We start from the raw sequence: 21,407 nt of genomic DNA, 5'->3' as shown, positions 1-21,407 counted from the left end.
TTTGCCATGGATACGCAGGACGAACCAACTATTTAAATGCCACCACCAGATGTCAGAGCTCTAAGGTCTATGCTCTTACTGCCTGTGGGTACTTCTAGCCACCAGGAGGCCAGGCAGTTCCCTGTGCTGATAAGAGGCCAGCTCTTGCCTTTGACTTCTCCACCAGTTAAAAACAGACATCAGTGTCTCTTAAGTGTGGGGTCCTTATATTGAGCACCTTAAGCAAGGAAGATGGAAAGGAAGTTGCAGTAGGAAAGAACTTTTTCCTTTTTTGTATTGGTGAAAGTACTTCCATTATTTGCAGATAAGCACGGAATTTGTTTTAGAAATCAAACAGGAGAATGTGTTCAGTGCTTATCTCTAAATAGTAGGAAAGTTTTGCATCCTCTGACCTATACTCCCAGATGTGTGGTTCTGCACTTAGTTGATTGTTCAGGAAACATATAATTTGGCACGCTCACAGTGTTGCCAGTGGCTTTCGTGGGTTATTCTCTGGCTTTTTATTCTATGCAGATGCCCCAGGGGATTATTCTACAAACGAAGCAGCCAACTTCCACTAGCCAAGCACCGCCTGTGCTGAGCCAGTTCAGCAGCCAGCCCTCCTCAGTCTTGGTTAGCAGCCAAGGACAGCAGGTCACAGTATCAACAAGCCAGGCACCACCAGTTCACAGCCATGCTCCTGTGCCTGCCACCGTTCAGCCTTCCAACGCAGTTTCGAGCAAGGCGGCTCCAGTGCTTGAGAAGGGGCAGGTCCAGAGAGGAGGAGGAGGGCAGCCTGCACAACCTACATCACTCCTCCAGCAACAAACACCTGTGTTGGTCAAATCGGCATCAATATGTACGTTGATAAAACACTGTTTTGGGTATGCTTGTGGGGCTGAATTTGGGGGAGAGGAGGACTGCATTGTTTTATCAATCTTTCCGACTGTTGCTGCTTGTCTTTTGCTCCATATATTTGTGTATATCTGCCTGTTGGTAAATACCGTATTTTTCACTCTATAAGACGCACCTAGTTTTTGGAGGAGGAAAACAAGAAAAAAAATATTCTGAATCTCAGAAGCCAGAACAGCAAGAGGGATCGCTGCGCAGTGAAAGCAGCAATCCCTCTTGCTGTTCTGGCTTCTGGGATAGCTGCGCAGCCTGCATTCGCTCCATAAGATGCACACACATTCCCCCTTACTTTTTAGGAGGGAAAAAGTGAGTCTTATAGAGCAAAAAATACGGTAGTTTCTTTTCCCATGTGCCGTTCACTCTTCCAACCATATGCGTTCATGCACCTGTCTTGTATGTGCAGTCCAGTGTAGAAAGCAAAGGAAATACGTGCAAGCTTTGCAGAAGATAATGGTTTTTTGAGACAACAGACTAGTGTAAGAAACTGAAGAGTAAAAGTTGCAGTGTTCAGCTTCATGCGAAATGGTGTACCTTTTCATCCCCAGTTGTTAGGAGTGGCCTTGTTACAAGGCAGGTAGAGGTGCCCACATCAGGTACTGCAGCCCACCTTCCTGTCCCTTGCAGTTGCTGAGGGTTCTTCCTAGGTTTTGAGAAGAGGGTTCATGCCACAACGAAACAGGAAATGAGTTGTTGATGGCAGGTGACACGGTCAATAATTATTCCCCATGCCAATAATAGCCAATGTATATAAATAAATGAATAAGGCACTGGTATGTGTGCATTCCACAAAAAAAGATTTAAGCCACCCCAAATCAGATATTCATACCTCCAGGAAAGTGTCCTCTATGATATGGCATAGAATTGAGTCCAGATCAATTCTTTGCTTTGGAATCAATGATCTGTCAAACATTTGGAGTGGCTCAAAGCTTATTGTGGGGAGCGCACAGCCAGTTTCCTCCCACCTTGGCAATTGCAGTCATCACCTCACTTATGCAGGAGTTACATTTCGGAACTGTATATGTTGTCCTGTGCTTTTTGCTTATGCATTGTTATCTGCCCAGAGATCACCTTATAAAGGGCAAGATATAACACTCATAAACACACACGTGTATATATATTGTATATGTCACTAAGTTCTGTGAGGAGAAGGAAAAAGATTGCCCTTTCTATTACCCAGAAACTGGAATAAACTACTACTGACCCTTTATATTTTTTCCTCTCCAAAATGAAGATCCCAATCAATTCCTCATGCAAGTTTGCTCCAACCTGGATGGGTTTTTAAGACACGTATTTGAATTTTTGTGGGCTTTTAAGGTTTTGATGCCTTATCTCCAAAATCACGAGAGATAGAAACTTGTTCCTCTCCCCCCCCCCCCCACTTTTTTAAAAGCAAGAATCCTGTTACACCCCCCTCCCCTTCCACACATGAAAGTCCAGATTCCATGTGGAATTCTGCCTGCCTGCGATGGCCAGGGGAAAGAAGGGTTCCATTGTTTTTCCCCCAGATTGATTGAAAAACCAAACAAGATCTGACTTAGCAACATTATTCCCCCCACCCCCCGTTGCTCTCAACTTTCCCTGCAGTATTCTTCCCCCCTGCTCTTCCACATAAGATCCAAACATCTAGCCCTTTCTCCGTTATTGTGCTCATTAAAGATTCCTTGGCACATTTCCTGAGAGCAGGAATGTTAGCCCTGCTGGCCTGGCCAACGTCCAATATGAATAATGGCCTTCTCCCAATCCCTTGCAATGGAAGGGCAGAGACTCTTTGCTTTCTTCACTGAACTGGTGGAGCAATCAAAGGGTTGGCTTTGGATGCAAGAGCTAGGATGGCCAGCTACGGAATGTCAGGGACTGCTGTAGTCTCCAGACATCCTTCAGGATGGTCGGTATCCATTTTTTAAAACGCTGCCTTTTAGGGTTAAGGGCTTTACGTTTATGTACTTGGGAGTAGCCTGGTCATAATCGAGGGGGAGAAAAGAACATTAGGAGTCAGACAGACTCTTTCAGAAGCCAGCTTGGATGGAAAAAGAAGTTGAAAGGGCCAGCAAGGGGAGATAGCCTGTTCTTGCTGATATGCTCTGGTATCTTATCTTCTCCCTTCCGTTTCCTCCAGGCAGTGGTTAAATGAGAGGAGCCAGGCCTTAAATCAGCCTGGAAATCAAACCTCGTTTCTATCTTTGGACTCTGGTTGCAAGGGCAGGGGAGAAGGTGGCCACCAAGTTCCGCCCATGACTGCAAACATTGTGTTTGTGGGGAGAGGGAGAAAAGCTTGCCCCCACAATCTTCAGTCCATCCACTCCCTAGCTACAGGTTTTTTAGGGACCAGTTTTGCTCAAGCATCTGTAAAAAAAAAGAAATTGCACCACCGGGCACCATATAGAAAATCCAAAAGAGAGATGTAGGACTCAAACTGAGATTCCAGACACTATTTTTTACAACTTGAAAATGTTCCACATATCATTTTGAAATCTCACTCGCTTGTATTTTCTTCTCCATTTCTCTAGCTATTGCTGCTGCAGCTCCTTCAGAGAGTAAAACATTTTCCAGCAGCGCCACAACCATTTCTGGAGGGAAAGCAGCCACTGGGCAAGCAAAACCTGCAGGTCCACTTGCCGTTCAGCAGCCAGTTCAGGTGGGATTGTTAAAGCAAGCTAAGGATTCTTTGCAGCAAAACATACCCAGGCTGATAATTGCCTAGTGTTCATTTTTAGCACCAGCAGCATGAGTCTTGCTTAAGCTTTGTATTGATTATAGAATCAACACTGTCTCACATAGAAGGTTTATTAGCAGTAGATGTCACTGAGCTATCACTCTTGGGGCCAGATCATCCATAGGTACATCCGTATATACATATTTATTTTTCAGTATGATATATAGTGAATCATTTATAGTTTTTGCCTAATAGACTAAGTAGTTATTCATGATTATTGTTAGTAGTTAATAATAATAATAATAATAATAATAATAATAATAATAATAATAATAATAATAATAATAATAATTGTTTATTATTTATACCCCAGCCACTCTGGGCGGCTTCCAAAAATAATATTAAAATACTGTAATACATCAAACATAGTTAACATAGTTAAACTTAAATAGTTCCAACAGCGTAGTTTGAACTACTATCTAGTTGCAGTAGTAAACATGTTGCTCTTTTGTGCTCTGCCATCAACTTTTGCGATTTATGAAAATAACCTAAAGTATATCTTTCCATACTCAGGGCTTTGCATTGCTTTAAATAAAGTGCTTTAAATTTACATGGCTCTTTTAAAAATGCTGTAGTTATCCACATAGCTAAGGGTTTGCAACTGCAGCACTGAAGAATTCTGATACCTGTCTCCACAAGCGTTGGCAATGCTGTAACTGTGTTGCTGCTAACTTCCTTTGTGCGTCTGGTTCTAATTCATTACAATCTAATTCATTACAATCCAACAACCTTCTTGTTTCTTTGGCAGACAAAGCCTGGAGTCATTAGCTCTGTGTCAGGCCTGAATCTGGGGAAAGGTCCGTTGCAGCTCCAGGTAGTTGGAAAGGGCTTGCCTCAACTCATGCCTTCAGCCCCATCCCAAATCCAGCAGCAGGTGAGCCTAGCACTAGCATGCCGCTTTTATCCATTCATTTAAATATTTTTGGCAAGCTGTTTCAGCCAAATCATATCCCTTGAATCATTTCAGCCAAAATAAAACCTCCTGCAGCTCAAACCCATTACATCTAGTACTGCCCTCTGGGGCAGTAGCCCTTGTCCTCTTTTGTGCAACATTCTGCAGAAATTTGGGGTGCGCTATCATGCCTCCCTTCGGTCTTCTCAAAGCTAAACAGTCCTTCAGCCTTCCCACATATGACTTAGTATTCCATACTTCTAACCATCTTTTTTGCGGGACTTGACATCTTTCCACAGGGCTTGCAAGACAGAGCTGTTCCGCCTGGCCTTTGGTTTGGACTTTCTGACCCTTATGTTTCCCTCCCCTTATGCTTTTGATCTATGGGCTACTATTAAAATGAGGCTGCATTTTAAATTGCATTTTAACCTGTATTTTAAATTGAGGTTTTTTTCCTATTACATTTTTACTGTAATTTTACTGGTGTTGGCCACCCTGAGCCCGGCTCTGGCCCGGGAGGGCAGGGTATAAATAAAATTTATTTATTTTATTATTATTATTATTATTATTATTATTATTATTATTATTATTATTATTATTTCCTCCTTTTGAACCTGTTCCAATTTGTCTGATGGTTCTAAGTATTTGCGAAATCTCCCATCACTTTCTATGAAGGTCTCTTACTACACTGCTATGTTTGCCTGATTAGCATTGCCATAATATGATTAGCATCTTCGCCAGAAGGCTGGCCACTTACAAGCAGGAGGTGCTTTTCTTTGTGGCCTCAAATTCACCTGTTGCTGTTTGTTCTTACGTTGTTGTTTTTTCTCCTTACCAGTATGAGGGCAAGCTTGGAAACCTGAAAAAGCCCCCTCCCATGCTACAGCCCAGCAAGGAAGCTTGGTGAGTCTCTACCAGAGCCCCTCAACAAATATGCAGTCCTAAGAACAGAAGTAAAGCGGAGGAATGCTAGTGTTTATCAGGGTGGGGACCTGGATCTGGCCGGTGGGTCGAATTCAGAACTGGCCCACCCTCCACAAACCACTTTTTACAGGGCGGTGGGGTCACCCACCTGTCAAATCACCTATACCATATGACATCAGGTGATTCAACTTCAGAGGAAGAATCAGAAGTGCACTGCAAGTGCACTATGGATTCTTTCTTCTTTTGCAATCCCAGCTTGAGTTCTCAGGCTGCAAGAATTCCTGCCGAAAGCGGAATGCAAACCCCACTTTGGGCAATTATTAGCTCTGCTCAGGAGCTCTAGAGTGGAACCAAATTTAAAAGACACTAAATGGAATCCCCATATGCAGAGGAACGACCTAAGTTCTTTGTTCCTTTGTAGCCATATATATGATTTCTTACCCAGTCTTCACCTTGAGAACCCATGGCAGGTTATAACAATGAAATCTACAATCATAGAACAAACATAACAATTACATGGAGCAAAGTGGTACTGCTAGCTGATATTTGATATCTGCTACGGGGCAGGTGAGCATGGTTTGGGGGGGGAACAACCTCGTGGGCCAAATTAGCACCCCTGAGAAGCTTAATCTTTTTTGCTGCTTCCTTTAGTTTCTTGGAACAGCTGCATAAACACCAAGGAGCAGTGCTGCATCCTGACTACAAAACCTCATTTCGGTCATTTGAAGATGCCTTACAGAGGCTCCTACCATACCACGTATACCAAGGAACATTGCCTTCTCCCCATGACTATCGGAAAGGTGAGTTTTGTCTGGGATTCTCCTGCATCAGATGCAAAGAGATGGATTGACTCTTGTTTCCCATAGCTTGTCTGCTAATTGTACAAGCATTAGCTCCCCCTCCTATTAAACCCCACTACTCTGTATCCTTACTGATGATCATAATCCTAAAAGTAAAAGCTAAGATAAAGTAAAAGCTAAGTTCCCAAAGTACTTCATGTGCATAAAGTAATTGTTCTCCTTGAGGGCTCAGTACTACCATCCCTGCTATGCTCACTGGATTGTGGGTGCTGTGAACTGGGTATCTTCTAGGGCTAGGCCCATAGGATTGCAGTGGGAATGAAGAAGAACACCTACTCCAGTTAAATCCAGAATCCTGAATTCCTAATAGGTTAGTACACCTACTCTAAGCTACCCTTTTGCATTTTTATTTTTGCGTCTTTGATACACATTACACACAGCTGTGCTATGTGGGTACATGTTTGTATATGCAGGTTCTAAACTTTCTAGATTGCTTCATGCATCTTGATTAAAATAGGCCCTTGCCTGTGAAAATTCATTCCAAAATAAACTTGCCAGTCTTTCAGGTACCGTATTTTTCGTCCTATAGGGCGCACCGGCCCATAGGACACACCTCGTTTTTTTGGGGGGGGGAATGAATAAAAAAAATTATTTCCTGCCCCTAACAGCGGCTGCTGCCCCAAGCGTTGCGCACACCTGCCCGAAGCACGGGGTGCCCTCTGGAGGGCTCCCCGTGCTGCAGACTGCCGCCCCAAGCCTCCCGCGCCCGGCGGGACCTCCTGCCGGGCGCGCAAGGCTTGCGGATAGCTTCCTGAAGCCAGGAGAGCGAGAGGGGTTGGTGCGCACCGATGCCTCTCGCTCTCCAGGCTTCAGCGAAAGCCTGCATTTGCCCCATAGGGCGCACACACATTTCCCCTTCATTTTTGGAGGGGGAAAAGTGCATCCTATGGGGCAAAAAATACGGTACTTTCTTTGCAGTTAAAGAGAAATATGGCTACCATTTTAGAAATACTTACATTAGGAGAGGGGAGGGATATTAGGGAGGAATGTGTGTGTGTGTGCTGTCTGGAAGGAAGCAAGATCCCTTTTTCTCAGGCAAAGTGTTTCTCAAGAGGTATCAGAAGGAAATGTTTCAAAATTGATGAATGACTATTATAGATAGATAAAAGAGGATTTACTCTACTCGACTATTTTGAGGACAGGTTATAACAATGTATAAAAGTCATAGCAGAAATTGGTAATTGTGCAGGTGATGTGTAGGGAGAAGGGATGAATGTATTTTGAAATGATAGTTGGAAAAGTTATTTTATTGGGAGCAGCAGCAAAGGGGGGAGGAAAATAGAAGGGACTTTTGGGGGGTGGGAAGTCAGCTTTTAAATTTGTATTAATTTGGTAACAATTCGTTAAAAATTGTGGAAAAACAATAAAAATAATTGGCCAAAAAAGAGAGAAAGAAATACTTACATTAGTGCATTATGAATATTCTCCAGCAGCAAGAAGGGTTTTCGTTACAGCAGGTCCCATTCACAGGAGGCAATCATATAACCACCACCCCCTCTCTCCCTCCCTCCCTTCCTCCCTCCCTTCCTGCTCTGCTTCTTTCTAGTAGATGAAGAGTTTGAAATGGTGTCTACACAGTTGTTGAAACGCACACAAGCCATGTTGAACAAATACCGCCTGCTGCTGTTGGAGGAATCCCGGGTAAGAATTTCTTCTCTAGCATCCTCTTTGAACAATTAGTTTTCCAACAAGTATCCTGATCTAATCCTGGCCTTTGCCAGGAACGCTCAGCCGGCTGATAACAGGTTGTGTTTGGGAGGAACTGTTGCAATCGTATGGTACACTCTGGGTTTGGTGTGTATTTTTAAAATTATTATTATAAATGAAAATGATGGAGAAGTGATCTTGTAGGAAAAGAATAGGCAGGGATGTGATATGTTGCCAAAACCTCCTCATTTTCTCCCAAAGAAACCAATGTTCTGTGCCTAGAATGAGCTAATGAAAGTCAATACAAGACACTGGTATGGTTTAATTGCAAAGATTTGCCTGGTTTGTGTTATTTCTTCTGAACCAGATAGTTGAGACTTTGAAGAGTTTGGGTGGGAGATGCTTAGGAGAGGGGGTTGCGTTGCAGGAGTGGACTGGTGGCAAAAGGGGAGGTTGGGCAGGTTGAGGGGCTGTAAGGAAATGGGAGATTAAATGACTGATGGTAACAAGGAAGAGCCTGGTGAAGGGCAAAGACACCCTAGTCCTTGAATGCCGGAACATGAACAGTGCTTGCATATTTTAAAATATGTATCTCCACCAATATCAGGGCTAGAGGCTTCTTATGTGTCGGTTTACAGGTGGATTTCCACTTGCACTCATCTGTGGAAAATGAGCAACTCTGTACAGTAGATCATACCGGTTCAGCACCAGTTCATTAAAAACAAGTGGACAATAGTGGTAAATTTGCAGGTGGGAGACTGGAACCAGCCTCATCCTTAGAGTGTTGCAGAGCCACCCTGGGGGATTGCCAAGGATTCCCTTGCTTAGGAATGCCCCACGCTTGACCACATTTCCTCCCATTTGACCTGATTGCTGGGCTAGTAGGGGCTTTTGCATTTATCCGTACAAACAAAAGGAAATGCAGCAGAATAAATGTAACAGTTCTTTCTCCTGCCACTGGCTTCTTAATCAGTTAATATGGATCCTTCCTTCCTTCCTTCCTTCCTTCCTTCCTTCCTTCCTTCCTTCCTTCCTTCCTTTCTTTCTTTCTTTCTTTTGAATTTATTTTATGACACACATACACACATTAAACATAAAAATAATAATACATAATCAACGCTAAAACTTACAAAAAACAGAGAAATACAACTAATACATTTTTACTTACAAAAATTTATACAAACAAATGAACATCAATATATATACACCATACTTCATTTCTTTCCTTCCAATTGACTTCCTTCATCCTCAACGCAGTTCTCTTTTTCGTTTTTGGTAAACTATTTCCTTCTTAATTCCTTATTTTTCTTTCAATTTTTTGACTTACATACCTCAATTTATTTTGCAGAAGTTAATCAAAACAAGTCCAAGTATTAATTCGAGGGCACTGCTTTTTAAGATATTCTCTATATTTTTGCCAGTCTTTTTGAAATTTTTGTTTGGGCTGATCCCTGATAGCTTCCGTCAATCTGGCCAATTAGATATAATCCAATAATTTATCTTGCCATTCTTTTTTTTAATCTGTGTTATTTCTTTTTTCCAATTTTTGGCAATTAATGTTCTCGCGGCCCCTGTAGCATAAAAGAATATTTTTTGTTTTCTCTTGCTATATCTGTATCAAGTACCCCAGTAAAAAAGCTTCTGTTTTCTTAATAAAATTTTGTTTGAATATTTTCTTTAGCTCCTCATATACCATATCCCAGAAGCCCTTGATTTTATCACTGTCCATCACATATGTATGAGTGTCCCCTCTATTTGATTACATCTCCAACACAGATTTGATTGTTTCTTACTTTCATCCTTGCCACATAAATGTACAGAAGCCACCGCCCTGAGGAGCGTCAGTCTAAATGTCAACAGTGAGGGAGGCAGCAGCAAAGGGAAGGAAGTTCCCAACAATATGTAGATTGGGAGGGGGGTTTCATGAGGTTCAGGTTGGCGTTTCTTAAGTGCCTGCTTTGCATTCCCCATGACACAGTATTTTGTCCTCCATTGGCAGAGAGTCAGTCCTTCAGCAGAGATGGTGATGATCGATCGAATGTTCATACAAGAAGAAAAGACCACCTTAACTCTTGATAAACAGCTGGCAAAGGAGAAGCCAGGTAAGGAAAGACGCGTTTCATTTCCTTGTGTAGCTTGCTTATTCCAGTGTATGTGTTTCCTCCACTCCCTGCCCTTGTGCTTTTGAGAAAATGCCAACTGTCTTTCTCTTGTCAGCGACCTCCACATCTGCCATTCAGGATTTCCTGGGCAGAGGACTGACTCCCAGGCAGGCTTGACCTCCAATATTTCTCATCTCAGTTTGGATGATCATATCTCAGTTTAGTAAAGCAAGATATGAAGGCGTCTCTGGCACACAGCCCCGTCTCTCCTCCCTTCGCAGTGCACTTCTGCAGAATGCAGAACCTGAAATGGGAGACTTTAGATAGCAATGGTTTGAAGATGGTTTAAGACCTAGAATTCCAAATGTAGTAACCAGAGTTTCCTGGTTCAGAAGAAAAAAACACAAGTGTGCTGCGAAGGTAAGAGAGAAGTGGCTGGGTGCCCAGCCAAAAAAGGCTTAAAGGTGTTATCCGAATGCATGATGTGTGGTCAGTGAGTAGCCCACAGAACAATTTTATCTGGCCCCCCTGCAAAGTTTTAATCAAGGTATGGTAAAATGTTTTTTGAACCACCGTTTCACTTATAAGGAAAATAAGCAATAAATCTCCTCCTGTGTTTTGTATCAATATTTGTGTGTGAGATAGCAGAACAGTTTCTGGAAGCCTAAGAAGTATTGGTTTGACTGACAACCTGCCTCCTGAGGGGGAATCTTACAAGAAACACATTTGTGACCTACCACCTGAGTGCATGCACTCCATATCTGCAGAGCTTTTGCTCTGAGGCGATGCCAATATTATTATAGACAGTGGGCATCTGTGAAAGGGACTGAATTGTTCCAGCTTGTAACTGGAGAATACAGTGGCCCGTGACACTAAAGAAGTGGCCAACTCTAGGTTAAAGTTTGCTGTTGTTAAGTCAGTGGTGGCGTGAGAAGACCTCCGTCTGTTTTTGTCTGAAATAGTGACACATGTTGTTCTCTTGCAGATGAGTATGTTTCCTCATCTTCGCGGTCGCAGAGTTTTGCTTCTTCTCTGGCTCAGGGTGCTCTGTCCAGCAGTGCTGCTCTGGCTTCTGAGAACCTGAAGGCACCTCCGGTGCAGATGGCAACCCCGATTAACCCAACAAAACTGGTCATCAAGCACAGCGGAGGCTCTCCCTCGGTCACGTGGGCCAAGGCCTCTCCCTCATTAGATGGTGACGAGGATGCCTTGCCCTCCAGGAGTAAGCCGCCCATCAAAACCTACGAAGCCCGGAGCCGTATTGGACTGAAACTGAAGATCAAACAGGAGGCGGGCCTTAGCAAAGTGGTTCACAACACTGCCTTGGACCCGGTTCACCAGACACCACCGCCCATGTGCACAGTGATCAAAACAGCTGACCAGCACTCGTCGGCTTCAGCCGTTGCCACCACCACTGCCGTCTCAACGGCGGGGCAAATGAATGGGACCGTTGATCATATCACAGCAGCTCCAGTGGAGAAAAAGCCCCTTGTGACTTACTGCAGGCTTCCCCTCCGTAAGACATACCGGGAGAATGTGGACGCTTTTGTAGCGGATAAAGCCTCTGACACCTGCCTGAAAGAGAGCAGCCCGAAAGTCGATATGGTGCCAAGCACCCTCATCATCAAGCAGGACGGGGGCTCCAGGAGCGTCATCACTTCCCGCAAAACCCACGAGAGCCCCTCCATGGCTGGGGCAGAGAAGAACCGGTCAGAGGAGGCTACCAAGCATACCTTTTTCAACCGGAGCGATGCCCGTTCCCTCGTGATGCAAGAGAGCCTCACCCCTCCTAAGACCGACGATTCAACCAGTGGCCTTATGAAGGAATTGGCGGAGGTTGAGGATGAGTTTTATCACCGGATGATAAAAATCGAGCCACCTGACCATGGTTCTGCCTCTGAACTCACGTGGGACGTGCCCCTGCCCCCAGCCAAACGCAGAAAGTCAGAGTCTTTCGATGTGGACAATGCCAGCTTCTCCAGCGACAGCCCCCCAGATGACTCGCTCAACGAGCACCTACAGAGCGCCATTGATAGCATCCTGAACTTGCAGCAACCTCAAGCTGGGGGCCAGAACACCCGAGCACCCTCCTCGTCATACAACTCCTCCTCCTCCCCTTTCTCTTCCCCTGTCCACCGCACAGACGCTTACCTTGCCCCCAATCACAATGGCGGCCTTGGAGCAAGGACGTTGAACAGATAACAGAAATCTATACCAAGCAGAGACTGTACAAAGAGAGCCAAGGACTGGAGCTGCTACAGCTTCTGCTGGCTGGGAAACGGTTGGAAGCCAAGGTGCCACTTCCCAGAGACCTGATAGAATAGGGCTGATACCAGAAGGGAAGAGCGGGGATCTGGGGTGGGGCGGGCAGTGAGAATGTCCTACAGAGGCTTCATCCATCCAAGTGTTTATATGATGGGTTTTGGTTGTTGTAAAGCTGCGGCTGGATTTACAATATACTTGTCTCATCACATGCACCATTTTTAAAGAAGAAGTTCAGCAAATGCGAGGCAGGCGGGTGGGGGTTGGATTGGGGGCCCATAGGTGGTAGTGTTGGCTGTGTAATATTTAGATTCTGTAACAAATTGCTAATTTGAATCTCTGATGATAATTGGGTTTTATTCCCCGCCCCAAACTCCACACCTATATTTTGGACATTTTCATAAATCCCAAGCCAGAAGCCAGCGGGGAGGCCAAAGGAATGGGGTAGGACAACTCCAGAGGAGTTGCCACAAGGGGCAATTTATGTCATTGATTTTGTGGGGTTTCTTAAGTTATTTTAAGTATAAACTGTCTGCTTTTTCTTTCCTTTTTTAACGTAAAAAAATTGAATCTGAACAAAATGCAAAAAAAAAAAGAAGAAAGGAGAAAAGATACAAACACTAATGGTTTAAACAAAGAAGTGTGGGTTGAGTTTACAAATAAGTCCTTTTTAGAGAGGAAGCCAGTGCTTCCCCAGACATCCATGGGTCTGATTAACGCAGTCAGGATCAGTGAAACTAGGAAAGTTCTGGCAAGAGGGTGTACATTTCTCTCTAACGTCTCCCCCCCTTTTTTTTTAAATAAACCAACCTGTCAAACTTTTGTCAAAAGAAATCTATTCAAGATGCCAGAGGTGTACAGTTGGTTGGGCATTCCCAAGAGAGGGGACTTGGAACCCCAGCCAGGCATGGGCAGGAAGCCAAGCAAGTTTTCTCTTTGACTTCTTCCTCCTTTGCAGCAGCTGCCAGGTTTTCCTCTCTAGTTGCATCCTGTGGCTTCAGTTTCCCACCTTGGTTTCTTCCATTTTTAAAACCACAGCATTGCACCTCTCACCTAGCTTTCTGCTTCCTGCATGTGGACAAAAGTCATGTGATAGGATGAGAATCCTTTAGTGAAAACTGTCAGCGTCTTCCTCTTGCTAGCTGGGGGATAAGATAGCAGTGCCTGGGGGCTTGTTAACATAGCTCTGCTCCGTTCTCTCTCTTGGCTGTTGCATTTGTTACGACTTTTGACTTGAGATCTCCCATTTTATTTTCCTATCGGTGATTCTCGTTTTGTCTACTCTTGATATCTACACCCCCAAAACAAAAATAATTATGTGTGCAGGATTTATGCAAGTGTTTGCAAGCAAGTCACATGCTGGTAGGGCAACCTTGCTTTCAGATTCTTAGATTACCTCTGACTTTATTCACAGAAAAACAAAGAGCTAAACATTCCCCACATTACAACATTGAGTTGTGTGGGAACAGAACAGCTAAGGTAGGACGCGGTCCTTGGTTAGCCGCAGCTTGGCAAAGCTTAGACTTGATCGCATGAGAGATTGGTATGTGGAGAGTGGCGTACAAATGAAGCAGTATGAGATCTGCAGTCCCAAGTCTTCCATTCAAGACTCTCTCCTTTTCCTTGACAGGTGGCAGTCATAGTATGCCCTGTTAGTATTCTTTAAAACTTGCACTGGACCTGAAAATACTGGATTTCTTGTCAGTGAGTCCTCTGCATGATGGAATCTACAGCTGCAACCTTCACACACGATCCAATTCACTTTGGGCTCCTTCTTCTTCCGCAACTATCTTCCTTGTCTCTGCAGGACATTTTGCCACTTTGCTTAGGTGCCATCTCAGGCCTTTGGAAGTGCCATCTCTCGTTTCTCTCCTCTGTGGCGTATTAATGTTCTTTAGTGCCACATACTCTATAGGGACGAATGCTCTTCCACCTGAAAGTGTTGCTGAATTGGTGTTTGTTTAGGAGGTGTCTCTTAGCCTTCTTCAGAGAGAGAACCAGGGACCTCTTCACTTCCTCTACTGCTGGGTTGTGTGAGGAGAAAACTTCAAAACAGGCTTGGAGGTGGGTTGTCAACAGACAGTCTTCTGTTTGGGGAATTTTGAGTTAGCACAGAACCATTTGGCAGACAAGTTGGAAAGGTAGCAGACTTGGCTTTTTTAAAGAGCAAGGGTGATTGTTAATCAAGTATTTTTGTGACTTAGTGTAGAAGCTTGTTGTAAACATGGTCAGGACTTGGCCCTAGTGGAAAACAGGGCATTGATGAGTAGAAATTGGTTCTATATTAGAGGTGGTGCCGACTCCAAAAAGCTGGACCACTTCTCCCTTATTTGCAATCACATAACTTTATCCTTAGGGATGCGGGTTTGAATCCCCGCGGCGGGGTGAGCTCCTGTCGTTCGGTCCCAGCTCCTGCCCACCTAGCAGTTCGAAAGCACCCCTAAGTGCAAGTAGATAAATAGGTACCGCTTTATAGCGGGAAGGTAAACGGCGTTTCCGTGTGCCAGAGCAGCTTCGTCACGCTGGCCACGTGACCCGGAAGTGTCTCCGGACAGCGCTGGTCCCCGGCCTCTTAAGTGAGATGGGCGCACAACCCTAGAGTCTGTCAAGACTGGCCCGTACGGGCAGGGGTACCTTTACCTTTAACTTTATCCTTGCTGTGGCTTAAACTGGGAAATAATGCTCCTTCTCCTTGTTGATGAGTTTTTCATAACTTGAAGGCTTATATACTCTCCCACTAAGGAAAGGTGATGAAAGCTTACTACATTTTTCCAATTTTGAATCTCTCCTTGATCCCAGTACAGCAACATGAGCCTGTACCTAAAGGTCAAAAAATTGTATTGTTTTGCATATGGACCTCAAGAGTAAATGTTGCTGCCCTTTGGGTTTTCAGATGGAACTGTCAGGGTACTCCATGGCACATTCTTGTGATTCTTCCTAAATCCTGTTACAACACAGTGTTGCAGTGCAACTCAGGAAGGGCGGTGCTTGATTTGATTCTCAAAGTCTTCAACCTTATGGGGGTTTCCCCCATTTAATTCACACTCTTCCAGACTAATCCTCAAGTGACAGACTGGATGCAAAAACAAACGCAGACCATATTTTCCTGCTTCCAGGTGCCAAAACTCCCCTCTGGTTATGTCTGTGTCCTCCTCAGCACCATGCGTTAGAGACAGGTTTCTTCTGCCTTGAGCCTTCTGTATTCTATCCAAGAGAGCATAAAAGTGAGAATGTGGTGTGCGCACTTTTGCTCAGCCCACTGTGTGCAAACACAACGCATGTGAAGATAAGTTATCCTAGAGTTCATAGCCTGCAGAGCCATACTATATCATTAGTATGTGCGCATAGAAATCATCATGGTTTTGCAAATAGGATAATTTTCTACATAATTGAAGGAGTGAGAGAGCACCCCCCAAAAAAAAATCACTATCCAGATTCAGCGCCTGCTTCATTGTATGAATGCCCTACTCACTAAGGGAGTATAGCTGGTGAAAAAAGAAAGGGGTAAAATTGTCTGTGTTTCTTCCGTAGTTCATGGCCCCCATTTCCTAATGTTTTGTACTCTTCGCAGTCTTGAAAGTTTACTTTCCTCACTCTCATCCTGTCAGGGAGAAGGACTCTCCATTGTTTCAGAGTTGAGTCGGAAATGCAACATATACTGTTGTGCTTTTAGCTCACCAGACTGTTAAGGGCACGTTTGGATTCCTACCGAGTACAATTCAGTCGTGAGAATCCAGCGCATACCGTGATTTTGCTCGTGTGTGCCCCTTTTGGCTACTGTAGGTCTCTCTTCTTCCCAGACTAGTTATGCTACCTAAAATCAAAGCAGACACGCATACCTTAGCTTACAGCTTGCGAAGCAATGGGTGTGCTGCCAAAGAGTTCTGCTTTCTTTATTCTCCAGCAGGGCCTGTATGCTCATTATTTTCAGAGTTGCCTATTAGCAAACAGCCAGCTTTATCAAACTACCAAAACTGGATTTCTTCCTCTGTGCCACTGCATCCCACATTCCCTCCCTGTAGGAAGAAATAAAGGAAATAAAAGAAATCTCTCTCTTGACATCAAGTTTCAGATTCAATGCAGGCCGGCCTACTCTTTTGGCGGCTGTCCCACAGAATAAACCAAGAGCCGGAAATCAGGCCCAGCAAGTCTGACTGGGAGATAAGCTGTTTGTCCTTTTGTAATAGTGCCAAGTGATCTCCATTCAGCCATTGGCTATAAATCTTTAATTTTCCCTCTTCTCCCCTCAGACTTCTTTATTTCTTTCCAAGGGGAAAAAAGAGCTATAATTCTGGTTTCCAGGAGTCGGGAATTTGCTGCAGCTGCCTTCTGAATTCCTTCACGCGCTCCTTTTCTACATTCCCCCATCTCCAAGCGGTCCTGAAACAAAGTCTCTTTGATAGTTTCCTCCCCTGGTGTCCACCATCACCACCACCCTGTCCCTGACCAAACTCTGATGATAAAATGTCATGAAAAGTATTGAAAGGGTTTAAAAAGCAATTCTGGGGGGCGGGGGGGAGGCTGCAGAAACCAAAACTGTATGGACGCAGCAACTTTTCTAGTTTTCTAGTTACAGGAAAATAAACATTTCTTTTGAGAATTTTAGCTGCCATTCTGTTGTGTTGGAATGCCGCTTTTAAAAATGTGAAACTCCCCCCAAACAGCTAAATGTATATTCTTAAATCGGGGCCTTCAGGAGGATTTGGAACTCAGAACAGTGAAAACATCCTGGCTAGCTGTGTCTTTTGGTACCCAAAAACTGATGTTCTCAACTCTTTCTTTTGCTGACTTCTCTCCCCACCCCCCGCAAAAACCAAACACAGTTAAGTGAGGCCTTAACATTATCAGTGTGCTTCTTTGATTTATTCATTCTAAAAACGAGTGTATGTGTGAGAAAGAGAGTTTGTCAGTGCTTGCAGAAACAACGTGGGCAATTTAGAGAAGTCAGTACATCTGAGATAACTTATTTCCTAAGTAAAGATGAGGGAGTAATTAGGATCTTGTCGGCAGCTGAATGGTCCAGCTCCCATGCAAGCTTTCTTAAACGTATTACCGTATTTTCCATCTATAAGATGCCCCCATGTGTAAGACGACCCCTATTTTTGGGGACTCCGATTTAAGAAAATGGGAAGACATGGCCCCCATGTTATAAAACTAGTCTTATACACGGAAAAATACGGCAGTTTGTTGGTGTTTCTGAGCAGTTTTGCCCCATCTCTCACTCCTTGCATTGTCTGTGCACTTGTGTGACTTGCTCTACTATTTCTTTTGCCTTTGCCTCATTCTCCCTTGGCTACTTGCTCCCATGAAGCTACTTGAGCATACAAATAATTTTATGTTTACCTGTCCAGTTGCAAAGCATGCTTGGCAGCTATCTGTCAAAATCTGTTATAGGATGTGTGGGTAGAGAGCTGGCTAGTATCTCTAGTATGTGGATAAAGAGACTGAATTCAGGCCTTTAAAATATAAATATATATATATTATTTTCATTATTATCTTGCCTTACCATCACTCACACTTTTTGACCGAGGGCAGAGAACATGTAAACCCATCTGTAGATTTCTGTGTTGCATTTCTTCCCCCAGGCCTCTCTGTGCACACAGTACCGAATGTACCTGCAGACATTTTTTCTTTCCTCTGGCTGGTTGTCCTTGTTAGCTGCATTTCACCACCCCACTGCCCCCCCCAAAAAAAAACAGTAAGAGAGGGGAATACCAATAGTCCTTCTACCCGAAAATGTTGTTACAGGGGAAAGGCAGAAAATACTAGAGAATGTCACTATTGGTCCAAGCCTATTCCTTAGCATCAGTTCCTCTTCCTTTAAACTTTACTGTGTCTTGTGAAGTAGAGAAAAAAGTTTGTGTCTTAAAAATGCAGTTTACTGGAGAAGTTTTTGGGGATATAATTGAACCAAAAAGGGGGTTTGAAGGTCTAAATTTCTCTCTCTTTTTTGTCTTTGACAAAGTGTGTTTCAAAACTCACCCCATCTTACCAATGGTGCAAATTGCTTAAGAAAACAGAATACAAGAGCCCACTTCCAAGTGTTGTGTGTTCCACTGCACACAAATGAATAGTGCCTCGTGCAGGAACTATTGTGTCCACACCAGAGTTTCCACAAGGGATTTCTGGATCAGATTTTCTTTTAAGAGGATGCAGTTCCACTCAGAAAATACCCTGCACAGCCCCCGTTCATATCAGTGGGGGATATGAGACTGTCCCGGTGGATTCTGTCTACAAAAACCGCAACAGAAGAAAGGCACTGTTCCTGCCTTATGCTAGGTAAAGGTAAAGGGACCCCTGACCATTAGGTCCAGTCATGACCGTCTCTAGGGTTGCGGCGCTCATCTCGCGTTATTGGCCGAGGGAGCCGGCGTACAGCTTCCGGGTCATGTGGCCAGCATGACTAAGCCGCTTCTGGTGAACCAGAACAGTGCACGGAAACGCCATTTACCTTCCCGCCGGAGCAGTACCTATTTATCTACTTGCACTTTGACGTGCTTTCAAACTGCTAGGTGGGCAGGAGCTGGGACCGAGCAACAGGAGCTCACCCCGTTGCGGGGATTCGAACCGCCGACCTTCTGATCGGCAAGTCCTAGGCTCTGTGGTTTAACCCACAGCGCCACCCGCGTCCCTGCAATCTCATTTCATTGCTCTCTTATTTAATTTTGGTTCTGTGTAAGGTGGCATTTTAAAACTTACTTCTTGCAAGGAGAGAAAGCCTTTGGGGATGTTCCAAAACACGTGCCCACCCTCCTGCTCCACCCACCCCCCCACTTAAAAGGGGTGCTCCATCGCAGAACATTAGCTACAGCCTTTTTAAGAGGAGGCCAGGAGCAACCAGGACATGTTCACGCTTTGCCACCCTGATCCAGTGCCCTGTACACATACTCTGATGCACACACAACAGTCCTGCACACACGGGCTTTCCCAGCCAGAGTGCCACGCAACGCTCACTAACTTGCCTCCACTGACGTAAAAAACGACGACGGCTCATTTGGGGGCAAACAGGTTCCTCTTTCATCGTGGAGAGGTGCTGGAGGAGTATCCCAAGCAGAAACGAAAACCAGGTTTGGTTTTGAAACACTACTTGCTGAAGCTTACAGTGCTCCCCACCTCTAACCTCCTTGTTACCATAATGTGGGGAGGGGGGAAAAACATATATGGTTAGGAAGCAATAAGGGATGTTCTGACTCCCAGGCTGGTGGGGTTTTTCTTCTTTTTTATATATAAATATATATATATAAATGTATATGAAATTGTTTGGCTTTTTGTTTAGTGTCCTTTTTTTCCTTCTTCTAAAAAGTGTGGATTTGGGGTTGTTAGCTCATTTGTTCACCGCCTCTTCTCACTACAAAATAGTTAAGCAGGGAACTTCTTCCCTTCAGATTAGAGGTTGATAATACACACCGGCACCCTCATTATTATGGGAAAGTATATTTTACGACATCTTTTCCAGTATTTTTTTTAAGCCAAGAGACCGTGCATTCTGGTTTCATAGCTGCAAAAGCGGAAGGGAAGTCCCTCGTCTCTTTCTGCGTGTTTAGATTTTCATGGAGGTATTTTTGGTTTTTAAGAGAGGAGAAGAGAAGGAGAGATACAGATTGCTACTCTTAAGAACCACCCAACTGCCCACTTCAAATCATTGCCAATTTAGGACTTAAATGGGCTTGAGAGGGTAATTCTGAAAGGTCATTTTCAAAATTGATGTAATTTCATTTAGGCCCATCCAAATCCTTCAGCGTTTTCGATCCAAGACCAAATAACAAGAAGGCTTTCCAAATGCGAGGAAGCAAAAAGTAATACCCCATTCATTTTTAGTATTAAAAAAAAAAAAAAAATAACCAGTTTTTCTTTCCTTCCCCCCTGCTGGTACCAGTTTGAACTTCATCACAGTTCAAAAACGAAATATAGTACTATAAAATAATTTTGTACTGTATTTATTGTGTATAACAATTTTTTAAAAGAATTATGTACATTTAGTACTTCTGTGTAAATTAAATTGCTCTCCTTTTTAAAAATGGTATAGGAATTGCTTTGGTTTTTCTTGAAAGACAGGGGGGGGAAACAGACTGATGGGCTTTTTGGTTTTGTCTCCTGCTTGAGAATTACAAAAAGGGTCCAGAACCAGCTGTTTCATGAGCCAGTGTGAGACGAGAACCTCAGTTGGTCATGCTTGAGATAATGGGGGTCACAAGCACATGTGCTGGGCATGGTGATCTGCTGGGATGGGAGGGGCAACAGCAAGGCAGAGGAAAGTCTTCAATCAAGTGGAATACAGTATATTGTAGAAATTATTGCATCCAATAGTGAAAAGCTACAACTGAAATCCTGATATGGACTCAGAATCGCAACGGACAGCTGTTTTTCTAAGATGCTGCATTTATTTGGGTTGCAGAATTCAAACTTTTCTGCTGTGGAATCTGAGAAGCTTAATTAATATGGAAATATCTGTTGTGATTGCCCTGGCTCTAGGTAAAGGTAAAGGGACCCCTGGCCATTAGGTCCATTTGTGGCTGACTCTGGGGTTGCGGCGCTCATCTCGCTTTGCTAGCCGAGGGAGCCGGCGTCCAGCTTCCGGGTCATGTGGCCAGCATGACTAAGCCGCTTCTGGCGAACCAGAGCAGCGCACGGAAACGCCGTTTACCTTCCCCCGGAGCAGTACCTATTTATCTACTTGCACTTGGACGTGCTTTCGAACTGCTAGGTTGGCAGGAGCAGGGACCAAACAATGGGAGCTCACCCCGTCGCGGGGATTCGAACCGCTGACCTGAGCGGCAAGTCCTAGGCTCTGTGTTTAACACACAGCGCCACCCGCGTCCCTTAATGATGTACAATTACCCACAGCAATTTTTATAGTAGTAGACAGGCACACGAAAAAGCTTTTCAAAATCATACATTGCTTGACAAAGTAACAACCGGCAGCTGTTTTTCTGAGGTGCTGTATTTATTTTGATTGCAGAATTCAAACTGAGAGGCTTAATTAACATGGAAATAACTATTGATAGCCCTGTTTATAATGAAGCACAATCACCCCACTGATTAGGAAACAGCTGAGTCCATTCTTCTGAATTAACGGGAGTTGTTGAGTTCCATCCACTGAAAGGCAGAACAATAGC

The 21,407-nt window shown here is 44.1% G+C and overlaps 1 protein-coding gene across 9 annotated transcripts in view; it reads left to right on the top strand.

The window, feature by feature from the left end:
• Positions 1 to 13,085, top strand: part of BICRA (BRD4 interacting chromatin remodeling complex associated protein) — a 93,838-nt gene extending 80,753 nt beyond the window's left edge. For 6 of the 9 annotated variants that reach the window (XM_081200125.1, XM_081200124.1, XM_081200121.1 and 3 more), the window contains 8 exons: positions 514 to 838; positions 3,399 to 3,526; positions 4,353 to 4,478; positions 5,335 to 5,399; positions 6,072 to 6,220; positions 7,827 to 7,921; positions 9,927 to 10,029; positions 11,015 to 13,085. In XM_081200125.1, the coding sequence (XP_081056251.1) occupies positions 514 to 838; positions 3,399 to 3,526; positions 4,353 to 4,478; positions 5,335 to 5,399; positions 6,072 to 6,220; positions 7,827 to 7,921; positions 9,927 to 10,029; positions 11,015 to 12,231 (2,208 nt within the window). In that variant the 3' untranslated portion in view covers positions 12,232 to 13,085. The remainder of the gene's footprint in view (positions 1 to 513; positions 839 to 3,398; positions 3,527 to 4,352; positions 4,479 to 5,334; positions 5,400 to 6,071; positions 6,221 to 7,826; positions 7,922 to 9,926; positions 10,030 to 11,014) is intronic. The other 3 variants (XM_081200129.1, XM_081200123.1, XM_081200127.1) reach the window with 2 other exon arrangements.
• Positions 13,086 to 21,407: the final 8,322 nt, after the last annotated feature.

The sequence above is a fragment of the Podarcis bocagei genome (assembly GCF_964188305.1).
Source record: "Podarcis bocagei genome assembly, chromosome: 7".
Taxonomy (NCBI): Eukaryota; Metazoa; Chordata; class Lepidosauria; order Squamata; family Lacertidae; genus Podarcis; species Podarcis bocagei.
Note: the sequence above shows the minus strand (reverse complement) of the source record. Positions and strands in the feature narration are given on the sequence as shown.